We start from the raw sequence: 23087 nt of genomic DNA on the forward strand, positions 1-23087 counted from the left end.
TGTAAAAGTTATTACTCGAATTCTGTTCGCTAACACATTTTTTCGTTTCTAAGCAAATTTTAAATATTATTTCTTATGAAAAAAGAACTTCGAGAATCTGTCAGGATTTTAGTAACCCTCTTGCTTAGTAGTAAACTTGATTTCAGAATCCTATTTCCAGGAGTGAGAGAAGGTTAAAAATATGATCGGTCATAAAAGCTTGCCGTTGCCTACCTCACATCCTTCCATTCTGGAATTTCCTCTAGTTTTCCGCTGGTGCGGTTAACCTTATGTTGCAGATGATTTACTTAGGTATATTTAATTTTCTTAACGGTTAATAATTTCCCTGTCTTCTAAGTTTATCAAAACTAGACTTCACCCTTAACCTTAACCAGGAAGTTTTTTTACTGGCTTCTTGTCCAATGTAAGGTAAACTTAAACGACGATACTGGTAACGTTTCATGCTAGAAAGGGAGAGAATGATCTCTCTCTTTTTTTTTTTACATTATGTACTTGTGTACATATAAGATATTAGAGTATGTTTAGGGCGGAGCATATGGTGAGTCACGGGTGGCTGAGTAAAACTTCATATCAGTCAGTTACTGTTGAGAGACTGTATGTGCTCACAGCCGAGTAGCCACCAGGTTACCTACCACTTTAGTAGTGCCTAACTATCGCACGCAGCCGTCATCATCGCAATAACGACAACTAGTGTGCCGCGTGCTGTAGTGCGCCAAAAATTTTGCTTTCTTATTCAGTTTTTGTGTGTGCATAATCTTCATTCAAGGGGATTCTTCCGTCAAATAAAAAGGTTTAATTATTATTATTTTTTTTCTAATTTGTTTTTTTTAATTTTTTTAAGAATTAGTTTCAAATTTTTGTTTTAATTTAAAATTTAATGATTATCCATATTTGATTCTGTTTTATTATTTTTATTTTAAAAGTGGCTTGAAATTTTTCTAAGGTGTGAATTTTGTAGGGAATGGTAAAAAAGCCAAATTAACTGAGGCCTATTAGATATATGTGGCTCACTTAGTTGTGGATAGTTCCAGTTGGCCTGGGGGTGGGATGAGCGATCTTTGGAGGTGTGATTGTGTTTGTAGACTGGAATACCCAAAGGAGCGTCAAAACTTATAAAGAAATCCGCTTCCCCCAAGAAATACCAGGGTGTAACAAAAGTTCAGGCTGAAGGAGAAGTTCAAAAATTCAGATCTTCATTTACTTTTTGATCATTTGAGGTGATTGTGGGGCAGATATACTTGTCTAAAAGTCACGAATACTGAATCCTAAGATTGCTGGATAAAGCAGTTTTATAGCAAGCTTACTATGCAGACTCCTACTAAATTCGCTACATTTTCGAACCAGACTTCCTGAGCAGCTCCTGAGGTTTTCTGACCTTCACTTCATTAATTTTGGAAGCGGCGTTTCTTGCGCATTTTTTCCCCTAATAAATAGTAGTGATTCAAGTTTATAGACTTAATTTCGTCCAATTTTTAAGGTGATTTACAATTTGTACAGATTTTCAGTTTTGCTCAAGATGTTGTAACTAGTCTAACATTGATCCATATTGTAGCGTGGTGCTGTGATGTTCTATCATTTTTTGGTAGAACTTGTTCGATTAGCAGTCTAGTGGAAAATATTTTTTTTGTTTCTTATAACCCATCATAAATCAAATATTTACCGGCTATCTATCATGCATAGTTCAAGGGTCTTTTGTGAAGACAACAATACAGAAAAATGACATTGTCACTTTCTTTGTATATATTTTTTTTCAATTCAAGTTTTATTACCTAGTATTAAAATTTAAAAAAAAAACCTAATATCACAAAAGTAAATAATAGTGAACGATCTGAGAGGATACAAATTTTCAGTTTTATTGATCTATTTGCTCTTCGCATTTTGAAGTTTGAGTACTCCACCGAAATTGTCTAATTTTGATTGATTTCGTTTTACTTGTCTTTGTGTTACCCTTCAAAAGTCTTTTATTCATTTGTTTTTTATGTTTTTTAAATTTTATTTTAGTTTATATTTATTTTTCAAGGATAAAATTAGTTCTTCCACATTTTGTCAAATGATTGCTTTGATTGAAGGCCGTGCCATAACATGGATAATGTATGATTTAAATTAGGCGAGGCAATTTATTTATTTATTTTTCAAGGACAAAATTAGTTCTTCGACATTTTGTCAAATGATTGCTTTGAAGGCTGTGCCATAACATGGATAATGTATGATTTAAATTAGGCGAGGCAATTTATTTATTTATTTTTCAAGGACAAAATTAGTTCTTCGACATTTTGTCAAATGATTGCTTTGATTGAAGGCCGTGCCATAACATGGATAATGTATGATTTAAATTAGGCGAGGCAATTTATTTATTTATTTTTTCAATTTCCTGGAAACAAATGGGCAAATCTTAAAGATTTTATTTTCTATCGGCACTGCAATGATTGATTCAGTGCAATGGTGGATGGAGAACAGCAAGTAAAAGGAAAGCAATGATCCCTCTTGTGCTCCCCTGTCTATGAATGTTCACCCTATGTTCGTAACAATAACCGTTGGGAAGAAGATTAACTGTTGTTATTGCAACTCAATTTTCCATTTAGTTTTATGAGGCGAGGTGTTAAATTATTTATATGGTTGTATCATCATTGCTTTTACACAACGATCCATTTAGACGTAGTCAAATAGTATTCGTTATTAGATCTCATTTTTATAAAGTTAACATTAGTTTGATGATTAGAAAGATCAGCTGGAAAATCCAGACTTGGTAATCTTGGTAGTATAATGGTTTTTTGATAAGAATGTTAATGTAGAATAATAATTTGCTTGCATAATTTTTAATTGTTGAAGAATTAAATATTTAACTAAAATTGCATATTTGAAGTTAATCAATCAGTTAACCGAAAGCGCCGTTATACTTGGTTTTAATGATTGTCTATTAACATTTATACACTTGCTCATGTTAGCTAAGCCATACCAATTTTGAAAATTTAGTTGGGTTGGCACTGCAGGTTAATATTGTTGATAGTATTCGATAAAGCAAGCTAGATTTCCTATTTCTGATTACTTTAGGATTGCCATCCATCCTCATTGGTTGATTTGTTGAATCTTTTGTAGAGAATTTGACTTTCTCCAGTATAGTTCCTGTAAGAAACTAACTTTTACTGACTCAAGAAGGTTAATTGTTGTAGAGGAATGGTAGTTAGGATTTTATTAAACATTGAAAGAATATTCTTGTAAAATTTGTATCATTGTTGTAAATTTAATGAAAAATAGAAACTAATTAAAATTTTCTGCATTTTACAAGTGTTTATACTGAAGTTGTGTACATAAACGTACATGATTTTGTGAAGTTTATATTTACAAGATTCTGAGTACGAGCATAAGCCGTCCTTAAAACTTTTAGAAAATTAGATCAAATACTCCCCCAGTATTCCCATGAGATAATTTTGCTAGGAAATTGTTTCAAAAAGGAAATCCAAGAAGTCGGTTTATCAGGAAATCTCGTAATATCTATTCCACCAAAGCTTTAAATATAGCATAGTAAGACATAGCTGACTGGATCGTCCTATATTTAAGTTGCGCTCAAGAGTGATGCTTATTTTTGCACTTGCCTAAGAACTCTACCAAAATTTAAAAAAAAAAAGATACCGAAAATCTAGGAGCCATTTTCGGAGAAATCGCGATAAAATCGCATCAGTAAAGCGTATTTTTGGTTTAAGAAGTTCAAGTTCTTTGTTTCGGAACAGGTAATAGTTGCAAAACTTAATACCCAAATTAGCACAGCATATTTTTAATTGAATTGATTTTATTCTAAAACTATTTAATAAAGTAAAATTAAACAGATGGTAGGGAAATAATTACTAAATAATACAAATATTTAGAGCACAGAATTTAAGTATTATAGTCTTTTTTTCATGATCTCTATAAATGTAAGTCCTATTTGCCAAAAGGGTGTACTTGGCTGAATACAAAATTATTGATCTATGATTGAAGTTTACTGAATTAGTGCAGAATTGACAGTCTGATTTGACCGTGTAAGGAGAGAGATACGAATACCTGAATTTGTCTTTATACGTCTGAATTGTCTTTTGAATTTGACTCAAAGTTCACTTGTTTAAATAAAAGTGAATACACTATACGGCCCAGCTCACTTGAAAATCCGAAGAAAAGAGCGTTTCTGGAAAAAAATTGCGAAAAGCCGAGGAAGTCAATCACACTCATTCACGAACTCCACACATTACTTTAAATAGACGGATTCAAATTTGAGTCAATTTCTACAGCAGTTGAAGTAAATTCTACTGGAAAATTGGGAATGGTTATGAGCTTGGACTATTAAGTGTGAGGTCCCCATTTCTATAGTAAGTCATTCCCCATGACTATAGTAAAATTTCCAAACGCTTTTCACACCACCTAATTTTGGTAGTTGGGCTTTAAGCCTTGCCTGAAAAAATAACTTTACTTTTAGTCTAGGCGTCTCTTTTTTATAACATTTTCGCTAATCATCGAATCGGACGTGAAGTGATACCAGCGTAAACGGAACAATTTTAAATTTGGACTTCTATGATTTTTTTTTTTTCAACTTTTTTGGTTATTTGTGCACAAACACCTCAATTTCTGAGAAGTATTTACGTGAAATGGCAACTTCCGAACAAAAATTTGACTCCACCAACTGGATTCTTTTTTTTGTTGTTGTTGTTGTGCAATATGAGACTATATAAATAGTAACTAACAATAATGTGGTAATAATTTAATTATTTTTTTAAAATTGTAAATACAAATTTTAAATTACAATTGCCAACAAATTATGATGATCACCTCTTATAAATAATATTTTATCAACTACGTATAACATGTATATAGTTACAGTTGATTAGGGGGAAGGGGGTTGTTAACCCGGATTCAAGCCGCCTAGGCGACGTGGAGCCCTATGTAATAAAAACTTGTCGTAAAAGGTTAGTAAGTGTACTTCATCTAGGATTGTGGTGGGCAACATGCATTTCTATGTACAAATGAGGTTTCTATTCAGTTTTTACTAATGCACTCGCATATACATAAATTTATATATAAAGCAGTAAGTGATTTTGAATTTAGATTCCATTTTCCAAATTCCCTCTCAATTTCCAAAGGTGAAATTATTCAAACAATTGAGCCGTTTATTTTGAAAGTGGGGCAAGTCCATTTTTTGTTATTTCGAGCTAGTTAAGGTTTTGCGTTTCAATAAATTTAAAAATATTGGTAAATATTAATAGACATATTTCTTGTATTTTGTGGTGTTAGATAATCTAAGTTTATAATCCAATAGTGTTTATAGTGCTGGCTAAGAAAAATAAAGGTTTTATTATAAATGGAATCATTTTCAAAATTAATGAATTATTGTAATCATTGATTTAAATGGATAATATTTCAGTCGTATCAGTCTTTATTTAACAATAAAAACAAAATACTAATCAATAGTTCAACTATTCTTCTTCTTTTTTTGAATTTTTTGAATCATTTTGGTCGGAATTGCCTTCGTATTCAGATTCTGATTCCAAGATTCTTCTTTTATTACCGATTGTCTATAAGCATAATAAAAATAATAAAATTACTGGCAAATGAGGATTTTATTGAAATGGCGTTATTACCCAGAAAAGTAATTAATGGAAGATTTTTTTTAATTTTGTTTATGTGATTAATTTTTAGTATGTTACTTTGAGTTTTAGTGAGTGGTAATTATAAAAGCATTTTCAAAGATAAAAAATCTTGTTTGCAGATCGTGATGGTGTTAAGTAAGAGCAGTATTCATATCATTTAATTTCAATTAAAAATTAAAATAGAAAATATGACCCATAACAGTAATTCCTCTAAAGTAAGGTAAGAGTAAGCAATAAGCTGCCAAATTTTGTTTAAATTCTTTGAATGATGAACTTAGGGATAACCACTTTAGGCTAGAGTACTTGTGGTGTTAGGATAAAACCATTGTTAGAGTGGACTAGTTAGAAGTTGTAGATTTAAAGTTTAGAATATGTTGAAGGGAAACTACTATAGGAGAGGATTGTAAAGTTACTCTGTTTTTTACTGCTAATCTGATTATAACCTTAGGCTTAACGGAGGAGTGACTAAAGGCAGTCGGACACGATGCAAAGAACAACTGCACGGAAAAGTTCTTACTTTATTTGGGCACCTCTACTAAAAACAAAGCCATCAAAATTTTTTATTTAACTCTGTAGTCGTGTCCTTTCAGCTATAGAAAGGTGGAACTCTAAAGCAGTTTTAGGCCCAATATACTCTTCGTTCATGTCGTCACACAGCCATGCACCTTACTAAATGCCCAGCTTTTATTTAGAGATGTTACCGGTCTTTTTCAAAATGCCTAGATACCTAGTTTCGATGTCATCGGTGTAATTTAATGGCACCCTACACTGATGCCCTAAAAATATTCATACTTTGCACACTGCAAAGGTATCTGCAGAGGTGGTAGATGGTATGTGCAACTATTTGGATTTAGCGTAGAACATGCAACCACCCTCACCTTACCCTTGTACACTTTTACATGCAATGAACTATGCCTGAAATCTTGGGACCCACAATATTTCTTTTATAGTAGACGATTTGGCATTATTTGGCTACTTCCGCCACAAAGTTGGATTTAGTCTGTCGATTTTAATTTTTTTCATCAAAGTTGGGCTTATAAATTTTTAAATTGCCCTCTTTCACTATTTCTTTCTTTCTTTGAAGAGAAAACTCGGTTATCTTGCCACCGCCAAGACCTTTTGTAAAATTTTAATCTGAGTTGAATGTTCGTAATTTCTAGTTATGGTCAAGAATCTGATTCTTTAATATATATATTCCTATTACTTTTGGCCACTTGCACTTAGCAAATCAGCCATTTAAATGTTGGGTTTTCGAACAAATACCCTTGAGTGTTAATGTATCCAAAATCTCAAATTAAGCATAAAATTGATTAATATATTCTTATAAATGTTAACGCTTTTGTCTTCTTTACATCCATTGTTTAAGTTATTTTGAGTTTTGGTTTTTGATTTCTTGGTTGTCAACTCTATAAACATAATATACATGACAAGCGTCTTTAGTATTTTGATTAATTGCAGCGCTATCCTGTTGTGTTTTATGAACTCAAAGAGTTCTGTGTAAATGCTGCCATCATCAAATGCAAGTACAGTGTTTAGATTGGCAGGTATGGGACATCCAGTTTCTGGAACAGCCCTCCTCAATCGTTTTCTTCCTTTAGTGTTGTTAGCACATTCCTGATTTTTTTTTAAAATTGAGGTCATTGATACTCGGAGCTTTTTTCAGTGCACAGCCTCTGTACAAAGTTCTCTCATTACAGACGATACCGCCCATCACCGGATAGCGAGCTGTAAGAAGCTCTTAGGAAAAGAAAAATCTTAAGTGGCACAGCTGGCTTCGATCCTAGGATCTCCGCGTTGAATTCGACAAATAGGGTTACTTGAAACTAGTTGTAAGTTCTGCGAACAGCATCCAAAAGAGGAAATGTTTTTATGCCCCTAAAATCCCACAAGCCGATTAATTTAATGGGCTTATATTAAGCCACAACATGTGTGATAACGATAGCCCTTCTTTAGTAAGGTTTCACCAGTCCTGTTAACGGCGTTTTGTCACCTTTATTTTGTTAGTTTCAGAGCTGATAGGGACGTGTAAGGGTAGCTTATAAAGGAGAGTGTGCAACTTCGTACCTAGTCTTACCTATTGTTCAAACCGGAACACATTTTCTTTTTCTTTTTATTTTAATTTTAATTTTAAAATAATAATAATAACAATTAAAATAACGATAAACTCGAGTAAAGAGGTCTACTCGCTGGATTTTAGCAATATATTTAACTCCTTTTTTTCATTAATCAAGAGACCTTAAGTTACAGAAAAATGCCATATTATAAAGAGAAACTACCTATATCCTTACTGAAATGTACCCTTAGCGGAATTTTAAGTAAAAAAAAATGAGTAAAATATAAGTTATAGATTTTTACATATTATTTGTAATCACTGTTAAAGTAAAATTAGATTAAATTAATTTCTGCCTTTTTTGCAGAAAATCGCAAACTACTGGAAATTCTATCCAGTAAAAGTGGCACTTTTGGTTAGCCGATGTTCTTCAAGTTATCGTTAGTTATTGCTATATTGCTGCTATATTCCTTGGTTTAATTTTTCTTGAACCTTGAAATTTGATAATTTGTTGTTGAACACACCCAACTTTGACAATTTTTTTTCTCTTTTCCCTATTACTGATTTAATGATTCTTAAAACCTAATTTGTGAATAATATAATACAAGTAATTCTTTATTCTTTATTTATTTTAATTACGGCGCGGAAGTATCTGAGGTCATTGGCGCCTTGTGCCTTTTACAGAAAATTGTGATAATAGATCCACCTCATTCTCAGCTGCCTTTCCTTAAGATTTTTTTCATTTCTATATATCCCTATTATAGGTCAGTATCCAATGATGGACAAAGTAGGTTGAATCAGAAGAAGGTTAGCTCTAGTGATATTTAAACGAAATATCAAATTTGATTGTTTTCTAATTTTCCGATTGTGAGTTATGCTGTGAAAACTCTTCACATTTATACCAATTTTTAAAAACCAATTTTTCTTACGTAGGATTTCTAAACTCTACGCTCTATCAGAGATTCTTTCTCCGCGCAATTCTATCCCTTACGTTGAGAGACGAAAATTGCATCAAGTAGAAGTAAATTTGGTTCTTTAGATTCTTGCGCTCCCTTTTAGAAGCATTCTTCATGGCCAGAAAGCTAACGACACAAGCGATTCAACGTCTTATCAAAGTTCTTTTTTGTCTTAGGATAGTATAGAAGGAAAGTTAAGTCTTTGCCATCTGAATTTTAACCGAGTATATCAATGAAAATCTAGTTTGTAAAATTTATATTTTCTTACTTTTTAAAGTCTATGGAAAAAAAGTTATCCTATCCATCCCCATTATGTTATGATGGGTTCTCTGAGGGTATCAACGAGTCGTCGGCAATCGACGGATAAATATTTTACCCTCGTCTTACCTCCCTCCGGAACTGCTCTCTCACCCCTTCTTGGCCGCCCCCTAAATAGGGACATGCGCACTGACCAAACGGCACAGCTAACCCCAGGGGTTAGTCTGTGAAGGGTTGTCCCGCCGGCGGCACGTCAATAAGCAACCATATCAGGTCAGTTATACTTTTTCTTTTCAATTCAACTATTCTAAAATTCAAACGCTTTTGGAAAAGCAAAATATAAATAAAATTTTTATTTATAATCATTTAAAATTTCTTTAAATTTTAAAATAATTTTAAGAAATTATGGTAATATTTTAAAATAAAAAAATAATAACTTGAGGAAAAAAACAAAAAAAATTCCCACAGCCTTCTAGAAGTTGTATTTTTTTTATTAAAGATTAAACAAATGTTTTTTATAAAGTTAATATTCTTAAGACACTATGTAAGGCAGTGGCTAAGAAGATAAGGTTAGGATCAGCTGAAGCCGCATTGCAGACACCCCAGGGCTAAACTTACGTGATAGCAATGGTTTTTAATGCTCAATTCTCTAATTAATTTTATAATTATTAAAGTTATACTTTAGAATTATCAATAAATAGGATGTTAAAAAATTATTTTAGATATTTCCAGTTGATTCACGTGACCGTTTCCACGTGCCTCCAATCCGCCGGCCCAAGCAGTGGATTATCGATCAAGGCGGCCGCGAGTAGACCTAGATTTTAGGCCATTTAAAAAATTAAAATAAAAATTGTAAATAATTTTTTTAAAATTAATATTAAATCTTTGAAAACTAAAATAAATCTTATTTCTACGAACTGGAGTAGATTGCTAACTTTTACAAATCTAACGCGGAAAATAATTTGCTTTTCTTAACTTTTTTCATTCGTACATTCTTATGTATATTTTATATAATATGAAGTAATAGAAACCGGTTCATTTATCCGGGACAAATATCAAGTATTCTAGCGGTAACAGCTGACCATTATTAAGCTTCAAACTACCTAGCCGCTATAATTTAACTCTGTGCTACTTCATTTTAGACTCACACAATAGAAATTGTGATACTCTGATTTTTAATCGTCTTAAATTATAATAATTTCCTAATAGTTTTATAAATGTATTTATTTAACGTACAAAATAGAATATTCCAATACTTAGGTAAATCACCTAACCATAATCAATAATATTTTCTTTTTTTCTCTTTCTTTTTGTTAAAATAGTAAATTGTAATAAAAAGTACTTGGAAAATGTGGCTAGGTAAAGGGGATCGATTCTCTTTCTGTCTAGCCCTTTATCTAGGTCCTGATGTCTGCAGAACACGAACCTATTCTTCTGCAGACAGTTCGCCCTTTTCTCTACTCCATGTACGATATTAATGGTATTTTTTTTTTTAGAATTTAATGTCAGTTTCTTTTTTCTTAGAGTAACAGCGATATTGTTCATATTTTCAAAATTATTTTTTGTTTTACCATCGTAAATAATATTTGATAACCTTTAAAAATGAAGTTTATGTATGTGTGACAGAGCAGGCTATTGGCATTCAGATTTTAACTGCCTAATGAATCCGATTAGAAGGTTCCAGGCTGGGAACGATGCACTAAAGATTTTTTTTTTTTTGTATAGATTCATTTTAAATCAAAACCAAAAATAAATTGGTCTTTATTTTCACTTAAACGATTCCGATGGGTTCTCACCGGATAACCACAAAAGCAAAGTCTACCAGTAATCTTCTTTGCTTCCATCAGTTTGAATCTACAGGTCATACTTCTGCGTTAAATTAAATTTAACAATGGGAAAGTCTGAGGGGTGTGGCCATTATTGGAAACCGATGACTCTTTTCAGCTTTTTTTCTATCCAATTTAAAAGACCGAATCTTTTTATAAAGAGTCTTCCACCTGAAGACATATTGGCAAAACTCCAAATTCAATTTCTGGAGCCTCTCTACATTCTTTCAGCATTAGCAGTGCCAACTGCCATTTGGGAGCTGCATTAAAGGAAGAAATGCACCCTTTTAAATGACCACGTCTGGGTGGGTAAAAGGAACAAACCTATTATTGCAGCTCTTTCTTGCCCATCACTCGAAAGCAGTCAGATAATACTGATTTTGGAAAACTAAAAAAAACAAACATTAAATTTAAATAATTAAAAAATTAAATTTGTATTTTAACGATTTTCTGGGAAATTTTTTGACTAATCACTTAGTGATTCCTAATGACATTAATGAAATTTGAGCTCAATGCGCTTTTTCGTTTTTAATTGAATTAGCGATTAGAAAAATGTTAGTAACGATTTTTTCGTTTTTTTCTAAACTTTTCGCGCATCCATAGACTTATCGTTTTTATTAATCAAAATTGTGGCACTTTTGAGGCGTTACTACTTCAGATTTCCCTCTAAATTATCATCGCTGCATTTTTTTTTTTAAAAAAATATTAAGCTTACAGCATCACTGGCAACGTAACTAATTAAAGATTCATATTTGGAGAAAATTCGCTGCTGGTTAGAAAATTGAAAGAATTGTGCTATGAAAAACTTTTTCAACACAATTGTGTTCATAGTTCTAGTCAAGTTTAAATAAACAAAAAACAAAATATTAATGTCAGCAACTTTTATTCAATTAAATACGGTGTAGTGGAAAAGAAAATTATTAAAGCGTAAGTCCTGCTGTAGAATTATGCAAACCTAATCAGTATGCTAGGAAGTTTTCCATTACAAGCTGTTACATTCCAGATTTTTGAGAATTATTCAACTGTTTAAAAGGATTCTATTTCTTTGCTTTTCTCCATAATTTTATTAAGAGCGTTGAGAATAATTGAATTTGAAGAAAGGCCAAATCTCTTATTAAACTAATAAGTTCACTCTTCATTTTCTCAAATGCCTCATAATGGAAAGCATTTTCATTTTTGGCTTTTCACTAGAAACAAATGTGGTCAGCTAAGGAAACAATGTGATTTTTGCAAATTTGTGTATGTATGTGTTTCAGTAATCAGAAAATCTCAAAAAAAATGAAATCGCAAATAGTTTAAATTTGATATTTCAATTATCACCACCGAAGGAGCTCCATTTTTTTTTAATTTCAATTATTTCCACCCGGAGAACTTGTTTGAATAAGGTTTTGTTCAAAGTTTATCTTCGTTTTGTCAGCGGATTAACTTGGGGAGTTTGCATGCTTAGAGTTATCTAACTTTTATTTGAAATAATTCTTCAGGAAACTTTAATTTAGACCTCCAAAGCTTTTATTTCCGGAGAAAGCTGAAAAACGAAAATCTTCATGTTTGTACTACTTACTCTACCCATGTTGGAGGGGCGGGTATTGGTCTAGTGGTCAAGAGCGTGGCTTTGTGAGTAGGAGATCCCCAGTTCGAATCCTGCGTATGACTACTTTTTATTTGTTAGAAAAAAATTGTAGTAAAAATTTATAGTAAAGTATGAGCTTCCGCCTCCGTCTACGACACCTAGTAAATGGTAGTTGGACGTTAAACCCCGCCTGAAAAAATAGGCGATTACTTTACTTTACTACCCATCATGGGTGAGAGAAAGGAAAAATTAATATATTTTGTGATCAATACTGTAGACGTCAATAAAAATTCATAAATTTTTCTCCCAAAATTAGTTCTACCTTGACATGAACACATCTTTGAGTGGATAACTTATATTGAAGCACACATACACATACAAAAGAGCCGAAAGATTCAAAGCACCGGTTAACAAAAGAAATATGATCGATAGATCATTAGATAGACGATAACTACTTTGAGACATAATCCTCTTCAAGAACAGGCTCTTGATCTTGATCTTGACTTATATTCTCCTTTTGTACCGCTCTTCTGGCGTTTAGCGCTGTGCATATGTCACTTCTTTCTTCGTCTTGAAGTAGTTCACAGACTGGGTTAGAATTGATTGATCCCTTATACAGCCAGTTTTGTAACAAAATTTGATTCCTCATTACTATCAAGTCCACTGCGATCAGGTAAATGGTAGAAAATAAAATTTTCTTAAGAGTATCGGAGATATTTTAGCATAAACTCCACCAATTTTATTATTATGGAGCATTCAGTGTTTTTGTTCTTATTCTAAATTTAAAGAAAATATCTCTGTTTTCTTAGAAGAATAGAAGCCAGCTCTTCGTCGAACGGTTTTTCATTTTATTCGAGATTTACTCGAAACTGTCTCAGACGAATTCTTCTATCAAAATTTTTGTAGTTAAATCGCTTAGGGTACTTTTCTGAGAAAGGATATGAGTAGATTTTCCTCTAGAATGTCATTTAGTTTTAAAGTACGGTTCTATACAAACTGAATAATATAATAATTTAATAAGAAAAAAAAAAGAATCTTGAAAATGATAAAAAAAGAAATTGGTCTGGGCACTTACTTGCAGATTTTGTTCTAAAGGCAGCCGTGATTTAATATCACGAAAAAATCACATCAATGGAAGGTTAGGGAATCAAAAGATGTCTCGTTTTGAAAGGCTTATAAATTGTCCAGAATCTTACATTCGGAAAAAACGATTCCAGAAATTGCGATTCTTCAAATATTTGTTTATGGATTTCAAATTTATTTTAGAAAATGTGGAAATTCCCGTTTACTACGTATAAAGTTTCATGATGGAAATAATAAGGTTTTTAGCTTCTGTATGAAATTATTGCTTTCATTGTTTATAAAGAACTGGAAAAAAAAACCAAATACAAATAAAAAACAAAGAAAATGTGTAGAAAAAATTGTTAATACGCTGTATTGTTAGTCAGAGTGTGGTTACTTCCATCTTATTTTATATTTAATTTTTTTCCTCAAGCAAAATTTTGCCCGTGATGTATTTTATAGATTCTAACAAACACAGATATTGTAATATTTATTCAAGAATTAAACAAAAAAAAAAAATAGTAATAATTAAAAAAGCAATTTTTGTAATTTGTATAATCAGAAATAAGTTACTTTGGAAGAGCATTCCTCAAATAATCAGCAACTTTTGGTGTATTCCGAGTGAGATTTTTGGTTTTGTCCATCCAACTCGCTGTAAAATAGGGATAAGAAGGCGATATGGACAAAAGTATTTAATCAAGAATTGCAATATTTACTTGAAAAGTAAATGGATATTTGTTGTACCCACAATCTATATTTCAACCTCTGAGAATTTAGTTAATGAAAGGTAATAAGTGGAAATTAAAGCCTTTGGAAACTGATGAAAGGTTTTCTGTGTAATTCCTCGCAAGATGTCGGTTAGTGGTCTATATCTGGCAACCCTCCTGAGTCTTGATTAGGTTGCAATAGCTTTTGCTGAGTGTTTTAGTCCGTTTTTGGAAAAGGCAAAAGGAATTCTCAAATAGTTTATTCAAGTATTAAAGTATACCTTTTATTCTAAAGCTTCGGTTTTGTTGTTGCTTAAAAGTCGTCTAATTTTCAATTTTTACTCATTGATTTGATAAAATATTTGTTTCTATATTAATTGATGTGCTTAATTCTTGCTTTTCAATGCTGTAATATTTCTACCCACTTTTGTAAGTGTTTCAAAGCATGTCAACAATTCTTTTGACTATTGTACGTACACCAATTTGTATATGCAGATGTCCAAATGTGTGAGTTTTTATCTACGTGTGAATCTTATTTAAAAGAAATCTTAATTTTAGGAAATAAATTGATATTTCGTTTACAAATTATTAGCATATTTGTGACTAATATTTATTCGCAGTAACATAAATGCAACATTTTTAAAATAAATATTATTCAAAAAAAGGGCACAAAAACTGAAGTTAACAAAACCATGAACTAATGAACAACGATTACTCGTCAAACGTCCCTCAAAATGCTGGTTTATTATCGTATAGAATACATTTCCTGGATTAATCTTATTAGTTCAGATAGATTATTACATTATTTAATTTAAGGCACGCCAGTTTCTAGTTCGGTATCTTCTCAATGAACTGCCGCCTCCGGACATTTATCTCGCTGCAGACGATACTGCCTGGTGATGAGCACTGTGTGCTGTTGAGTGTCCAAGGCAGAGATATTCCAAGGTTAGGCTGGACTAGATTCTCTTCCTTTATTATTTTATATTAAATTATTTCCAATAGTCTCCAACCTCCAGTTTATATTGCTCTTAGCTACTTTTCCTTTTCCAATCCAATGACCTTCCGTCATTCATTCATCTCTGCACATGGCCAAACAAAGGTATCCTTCGATTACCTATTTTCTTCTTCCAGTACTTTCTTGTTTAGCCTCTCACGTGCTCCTATTTCGTTCATTTTCTGGTTTTCTGTCAATAACCCTTTACATTTAATAAGAATCTACAAAAACCAGACGTCTATAGACAGTTTACTTTTACATTTTCTAAGAGCATTTTATTCAAAGCCAAATCCTACGCAATTAATTTAGGCTTCCTTTGTGTCCGTGTTTTATACCTGGTCTGTGCTTCTATATCAGGCAATGTTTTCAAATCAAACAAATTTTGATTCTGTAGGTATTTATTTTAAACATTATTCCTCATAAATGAACCTGCCGAAATCAAAACACTACACACCTCCTGAACGTAAGAAACTTTTCCATCATTACTATTTTTAAAAAAAATATTTTATTTTAAGTAAACAGAATTTAAATATGGCAGTTTTCTTTCAACCTGAAGATTGAATGATTATCATTGTGAATTATTAGATTTTATTCATGAAGTTTAGAGAAAGATATTGCTGGAGGTTGAAGGAGTGGTTTTTCTGTAAACATTACCTCGATAGATAACGAATGCAAACAGTCTGTGCAGACATCTTCCAGACTTGGCCATCTTATCTCAAGCTTTGTTAACTTTGTGAACTATGCACCACTAGTTATCCTTTTTTTTTACAGATAGTAAATAAAATTTGTAGAATAAATAAATCTCCAATAATATTAGTAAATAATAAATAAGTATGAATGATTCAACATAATTTTTTTTTCATTAAGAATAGTGAAAATATTGGAAATAGTATCTTAACAATATCTAGCAATAATGTCCTCAAGTCACGTTAGTTTCTGCCTTATTCAGTTTTCTTAGGATTTATTGAATTCTTTGTAGAAAAGTTAGTCTTATTAATTTTGTATCAATGGTAATATTCTAACTTGATATACGACTATAACATCGAATAACCTCTCCAGGAACAAATGAAACTATCCTTTTTATTTTTTCATGTTTGAATTTCAAACCAAAAAAAGATTCCTACACTAGATAAGGCATCTAAGATAGGTACATAGGTATCTAACGAATGCTACAAAAAATATAAATTCTATAATACATTTCTAGCCAGCCAGACACAACTTCACTCGATGACAATGGTCTGAAAAAATGGAGGTAGAAAGAATGACTGAATGTAAAACTTTATTGGGCTGCGAATTCAGTTGTGAACTCTAAATTTTTCTACTTCATTAAAAATAATAAAGAATTTTTCAAAGAAAGCCCACGATAGTGATAAACATTAGTTAATTTATAATAACATGTTAAATTCTATTTGGGAGTAATTAAAAATTAGTACAATAAAATTGTCATTTTTTGCCAAAAAATCCACACTATTTGGCTTTTTCAATAAAAGGTAAATTAGTGTTGGAGGCGTCACTTTCTGTTTTAAACAGACTTTCAAAACTGTCCAAGTTGGTGGTAAATTTTTTTGTTAACTCATAACCATGAAATAAAGGGCATTTTTCTGCAACGTAACAGCCATAGAGGGTATTTCCACTATATAAACAGGCACACGAATTTTTGGGTGCTTCATAAGATAATTAAGGGAATGAAGAGAACAAATCTCCTTTTTTTTTTCAATTTAACTTTGAAAAGATATGACATAAGAAATATTAATAAGAGGAGGAACTGAAAAAGGAAGATCATAATAATAGCAGATTGGATTTAGTAGAAGAAAGACATCTTGGTGTTGCTGGTTGTGAAGGGAGAGGATAATGTACTAGTGAAATCTAATTTGAAAACATTTTCCCTGGTTCCATCAACTTTGTGGGTCCTGTTTTTTCGATTAGGATCTGTGAGATGTGGAAAGGGTTGGAGTGTTGGTAAATAGGGTTGCTTAGTGAATGCGGCTGGAGGATGTCGAGCGTTTTTTTTGTAAGTTGTCATGGGAAGGGAAAATACGAGGAGCTAGTTATGTTGTAGCGGCGGCCATACAGCAACCCTCACAGTATCCAGTAATGAATTCAATTTTCTCTGAAGAGTTATATACCCAGTGGCAGGGGATTTCGACAGAAAGTGGTGGGTTATTGTTGGTGCCGCGATATTTTGTCCTTACAGAGAGTGCATTACACGCAGTTCTCTTAAAATACAGATGTTATTGTTCATCATTTGGGAAATAAAACATTCTTTATTCATTGTATCCAAGCTATTTCCTAGTTTATTATGCAGATGAAGTATGTCTCAATATTCAGAAAGTTAACAACTTTTCACTGTTGGCTATTCAGATTCTCATCAATTTATCGAGAGCTATATTTGCTGTATTCTGTTGTATCCCTTTTTGGTTAATAATTAAAGAGATGGTAATCTGTAGATAACAAGTCTGAGCAATATCAGAAATATTCGCGTTGGTTGTTGCGAATTGCATCAGATGTATTTATTATTTTCCAAGGGCTAAAAGAATATGTGCATCAAATATAAAAAAATAAAAAAAGTAAAACCTACTGCTAGACATTAGTTGTTCAGGACAGACTCACAAAACCGCACTCTCATTACTGCAATTAACTATTTCCTACTAGTCATTAATATTTTGTCTGCGGTTACTTAAAATATAGTACACGTGTCTGGGTTACAATTGGACACGTGGGTCGAGGTTGTAATGTTGCCAAGTATAGTTTTAGTTTATATTCAATTGTAGTTAGTAATTCACAAATAAAAAAATATTTCTTACAGGGGCAGGAGAGCTTTGGTAAAATGTATATTTTACTACCATCGTTTGCTTTCTTTTCAATAGTCACAGAAATATGTTTGTGTTTATTGCAGTGCCGCCTTAGATTGTTCTTTGCTATTAGTGAGAACCTAGAAGACGTTGAAGTCCCGGCTCACATAGTAAGTCAGGCATTAGCCTTATCGTTTATACGGAAGTAATTAAGAAATAGATAAGCCTTAGTTAGAGAAGTGACTGGATAGTTCTTCCTGACCGTAGTCATTAGCACAGATTCATTTGATCGCAAAGTTCGGATTCAGTAGCCCTTTATCCTGCTCTTTTATTATATTTCTGTGGTAACTATATCAATCTCCAGCAATTGTGCTCTCTATAAAGATTATATTATTTTGCTTTAAGCCGCTTGTTGGATTTACTCTAGATTTCATTAACCATCTTTTATAATAAATCGCTTTCATCCCAATTAAACAAATAATTTCTTATTTAGCATGCCTCAAACCTTGTCAAAGAAAATTTAAGTCTCAATTTAATACTGAAAAAAAAGTTTATGTATATCGGGTACTTTTAAGAAAAATGTCGCCATTCTTAAAGTAAGTTTTTTGGAGATGCAGCTTTGCTGATCAGATCCCATCTTTCAATGTTTATATCTACTCCGACCTATATATCATGATATCTCCAAGTATAGGGCCAGGATATGTACCATAAAGAATTCATTTCCTTCCCTCTGCTGTATCATCTACTATTTTATGTTTAGAAGTATTTTTTCCTCTATACTGTTTTATTTATGTTACTCTACATAGTACAGTTTCGAGTTGGAAATTGTAAATATTTTAGATTTCTGTATATTTTCCTGGTGCAGTCCATTTAAATAATAAATACTTCTAAATTGGAGTAGAATACCTAACAAAAGTATTCACTTACCCCATGGTTCCTTTATTTTGTTTATTCATTTATTGGAATATTTTTTTTTTTATTATTCTGTAAATATAAAAAAAATAATAGAAACGAAGATCGAAAGAAATAATTATGAAATGGACTAACTTAGGAATTACACACCTGATGTTGAAATTTTTAAGTCATCCTGAGCTCATTAAAACATTAGTTTTGATGATTAACCCTTTTATAATTGTCCTACTGGAGAGCTACTTTTAGCGCAAATTAGGTAATCAAATTTTCTTGAAACTTTACAATTAATTGTAAAAAAATAGTTGACAATTCGGAAGCTCCGAAGCTTCTCTGTGATACCAAAGGCATTTGTTTCGCACGAAGTATAAATTAAAAAATGCCAGACTAATAGGCGAAGAAAATTATGTAATTATTAATTAATAAGTTTAAAAAGTACAGTTCATTTGGTCTTAACGGCTCACTTTAGTACGGCAAACTAGTTAAAAGGAAATAGTATCTTGAATTTCCTCTTTAATTTACTTCACATTGATTTTTTTTAATATTATAGTCAATAGTTTTATATTATATTATATTATAGTCAATGCTGTCCTTAGCTGGACCATGTGAATTGTACCGAGTCCTGGAAAGAAAACATCTAAGGGCAGCCAGCTGGTCTCGATATGGGATCAACTCACCCTGGTTCCAATCCCTTTGTTAATCTCCATATCTCTTTTGATCTTTATGTAAATCTCTCGTATCCTTTTCATCCTCTTTCTATTTTAGTTATTATTTGTTTTAAATATTTTGAATAAATTATTTTACTAACTGTTATATTGTGTGATTTGCAGGTGTGATGCGGTTGGTATATGAGGGCGGTCCGGTTGACCTCCCTGGTTAAACAGATATGGTGGCTAGAGGACCACCGGCCCCCCTGACTATCATCCTGGCATACGTCATACTTGTACACAGAACATCCGGTCTGTATTATAGATTCTTTTCTTTTAAATATAATCAAATCATAAACTATTGTTAAAAAATAAGTTACTTAACAGGTTTTTAGCAGTATAATTGAAATAGTACATGATACAGTATTTTGATTTTGGGGAAGCTTCTGGCGATTAATTAACGTCGAGTGAAGGCATTGTTGTACACTGTCACCATTTTTATATCACCATGGCTTCCAAGCAAGCTCATAACTTTATGGTTCGAGAGGTTTTTAATTAGAGTAAAAGGTTCTTTGGACTTTGGTCTGGAAGGCTTCGCTATCGAGTCACTGAGAGAGAAAGAATAGTATTGTTGGCTATATTGTGGCAGCCATGTTTCACTAATAATGTTCAGTAAAATTCAATGCCTAAAGAAACATTGTCGACGAAAATATAGTAATTATAGTTAGAGAGACATTTATGCTTCTATCCGAGACACAGCTTTGTTGAGTTTGGTTTTTTGTAACATAAAATTAATCCAATCAAGATTAATGCTTGGTATCTAACATGAAATTAAATCACGAAGTTCAAGTCTAAGCAATGGACAAAATTTGTTTAGAATAAAACTTTGAAAACGCTATGACGCTACCTTCTTCCATGTTATAAATAAAACGTATTAATTTAAGAACTTTCAAGGTAGTATAATAACTAATCTAAATAAATAGTCGCCCCATTTATCTAAGTTGGAAATTATATAATTTAAAACGGACATTAGCATGTCTTCTAACAAACTGAAAATAAATAACTATAAAAGAATTAAATGGAAAAACTTTTCAACGCAGTCCAATAGATCTATCATAGTGTATGATATTATCCAAGTCGATATCGATTACATCCAATCCAACTCATTCATTTCCTGGCCACGTAAAGAAAGTGAGTGGGCGTAGTAAGGTAATATCGTGCGTAAAGAATTAGGGGCTAAAACAGAAGATATTGGCTAGTTGGACATTAGTCAGAATAGACTGAATAATTTTTACTTACTTTTATGCCAATTAAGAGGACATACTGGTTGTAACAAAAACATGCAACCATTGCGCTTGAAAAAGTTCCGGGCGCCAATGACCTTCAGATATAGATGCTAACGCGTTTAAATTAATAAAAATATATATTTATAATTTCTAATAAAAAAGAAAATAAGAAGGTTAGCCGAAATTGCGGAAAATGTTCAATCCTAAAACAATTGAACAAAGAAAAATAAACAGAAAATCGAAATATAAGTATACTTTCTCATTTTCTTAATTCAAAAATAAATATAACTCCTTCCGTGTTGAAAATTAAGATATTCTTTGCGCGGGAAGGGATTGCTTTAATAGGTTTCCACCTATTTATGAATCAGTCAAATAACTGCGTTCCCTGCGTATGAGAATTTTAGTAAAAGAAACTTTTATGAGTTATTATTTTACTCCATTTTACTTACTTTTATAGTATTGAGAAGTAGTGCGGTTGTATTTAAATGATTCAAGAATTTGATGGAACAGTTTTTAAAAAAATACTCATCATTTTTCAATTATTCGCTCTGATTGTTTTCAATTAAAACAATCACGATCAATAAAATATTCACAATTAAAATTTCAGTGAAGTTTATTTCTACATAAATCTATTCAGTTTCACTAAAAGAAATGTTTAATATTAGATATGACATTGCATATGGATGATGACAATGAGTTCGGTGGTTGTTGACATCATGTGAAAACTGTTGTGTAGAATATTTTAGTCTGTTTTGCATGAATTTCTTGCTAAGCTTCTGTTAAACTAATCAAGCTTCACTTAAAATAATAATAATCATCATAAAAATTGTCTTTGCACAATCGCATTCTACAGTACTTTCCTGTCCGATTTTTTTAATTAATTAATTTTATTTTTTTTAAAGAGTTCACTCAGAGTAGTGTGAAGGAAAATTAATTTATTTTACGAGTAATATGAATTTGTCATTGTCAAATGAAAAGTTTGTCAGTTTTCATTAAATTTCCAGTAACTGGTGAAAATCGTTAATGTCATTTATATTCTCTGAAACATATTTTTCTCCTTGTGGAACTTTACTATTCAAGCGCATTTCGTACAGATCGTTTTGTTGTATCTTCATTGTACTGATTTTTTTCATTTTTTAAAAATAAAATTGGTCTTAGCACTTTCTCTCGTATGAGCAATATTATTTATTTATTCGCAATTTGTTGAAGAATTTAGAATCTGACCTCCGCGGGTAATCCCTTAATTATCCCTCTTAATTGATGCATCCGTGCAAGCTAAAAAGAGTTTAGCTGTAATTTTGTTTAAATAATTTGTTGTGAAAATTATGGTTAAAGCCATAAGGATGCAGACAATTTATTAATTCTTTAAGTATTTTTAAGTTCCTTATGAGCCACTCTTTTAACTTTTACTAATTCATTTGAACTACTTAATTTTTAATTATTCTTTCATTTTTAATTTTCAGTTTATTTAATTATAGCTATTAATAGTGGGTTAGAATAAAAATTTAAAATGGGCGTGATTTAATTTAGAAGCATAAATTAAATTTCCTCCAATTTATGTTTTTTTTTTTTTTTCAAACAACTATTAATAATTACAATTAAATCGCTTGAAAATAAAATTAATGAATTATTTGTATTTTTAAAAGTTAAAACTGTTCCATAACTCGAGAGCTTCTTTTAAAAATCAGATCAAATCGACCAATTCTCGTACCATTTAGTGTGTTATGTAATTCTTATTTTTTTATGTAACTAGTAAGGGGCAAACATAAGTTCGATATCATCAAAATGTTTCAAGTCAAACATTGATGAGTTGTTAACCTTTACAGTAACATAGCTCTATTTTTCTGGATTAGTTTTAGCGAATCAAAAGATAAATGTGTAAAATAATCAATTATCTCCAATTTAAGTTAAATTTCATCGTATTAATTCAATTAATTATTGAATTTGATTTCCGTTGCTTTATAAAAGAGTAAATACCTACTCTTGACTTCATAAACTTTTGGATAATTGAGATAAACGTCTAAACTACTTTAAATAGAACTAGTTTTTATACTGCTTTTTTATACTGTTTTCATTGTTAGGAGGTGATGTACAGAGATGCAGTTATGTGTCACTCGACAATACTTTTTTTTTTTGGCATCGGCTTCCGCCATACAGCCAGCACCGTCTAGGTGCTTATCTCTAGAATATCACTCACTCTCCATTCTTACTTATAAATACATTCGCTTCACACATTCATCTCTCTACTATATACAACTATTTACATATACTACAACTAATGGATGGATCAGTACTCTATATTCCTGCCGTCCTTATAGCTTAACCGAAATTAAAATCACGTAATCATACTGTAATCATTTTCTTGCATTCATTCTATAACTTTTAAATACATTCATATTTCATTGCTAGCTCTGC

General features: G+C 31.6%; 1 protein-coding gene across 16 annotated transcripts in view; it reads left to right on the plus strand.

Annotated features, from left to right (window-relative positions):
• LOC141460499 (protein kinase C-binding protein NELL2a-like) overlaps positions 1–23087 on the plus strand; it is a 124281-nt gene that overhangs the window by 7720 nt on the left and 93474 nt on the right. For 8 of the 16 annotated variants that reach the window (XR_012462096.1, XM_074140546.1, XM_074140558.1 and 5 more), the window contains 2 exons: positions 17935–18000; positions 19570–19698. Coding sequence is in view for 15 of the 16 variants with exons in the window: in XM_074140546.1 (XP_073996647.1) it covers positions 19626–19698 (73 nt within the window). In the remaining variant the exon portion in view is untranslated. The other 8 variants (XM_074140547.1, XM_074140550.1, XM_074140551.1 and 5 more) reach the window with 6 other exon arrangements.

The sequence above is a fragment of the Rhodnius prolixus genome, unplaced genomic scaffold (assembly GCF_049639745.1).
Source record: "Rhodnius prolixus isolate KJV_2025 unplaced genomic scaffold, Rpr scaffold_6, whole genome shotgun sequence".
In the NCBI taxonomy this organism is placed as follows: domain Eukaryota; kingdom Metazoa; phylum Arthropoda; class Insecta; order Hemiptera; family Reduviidae; genus Rhodnius; species Rhodnius prolixus.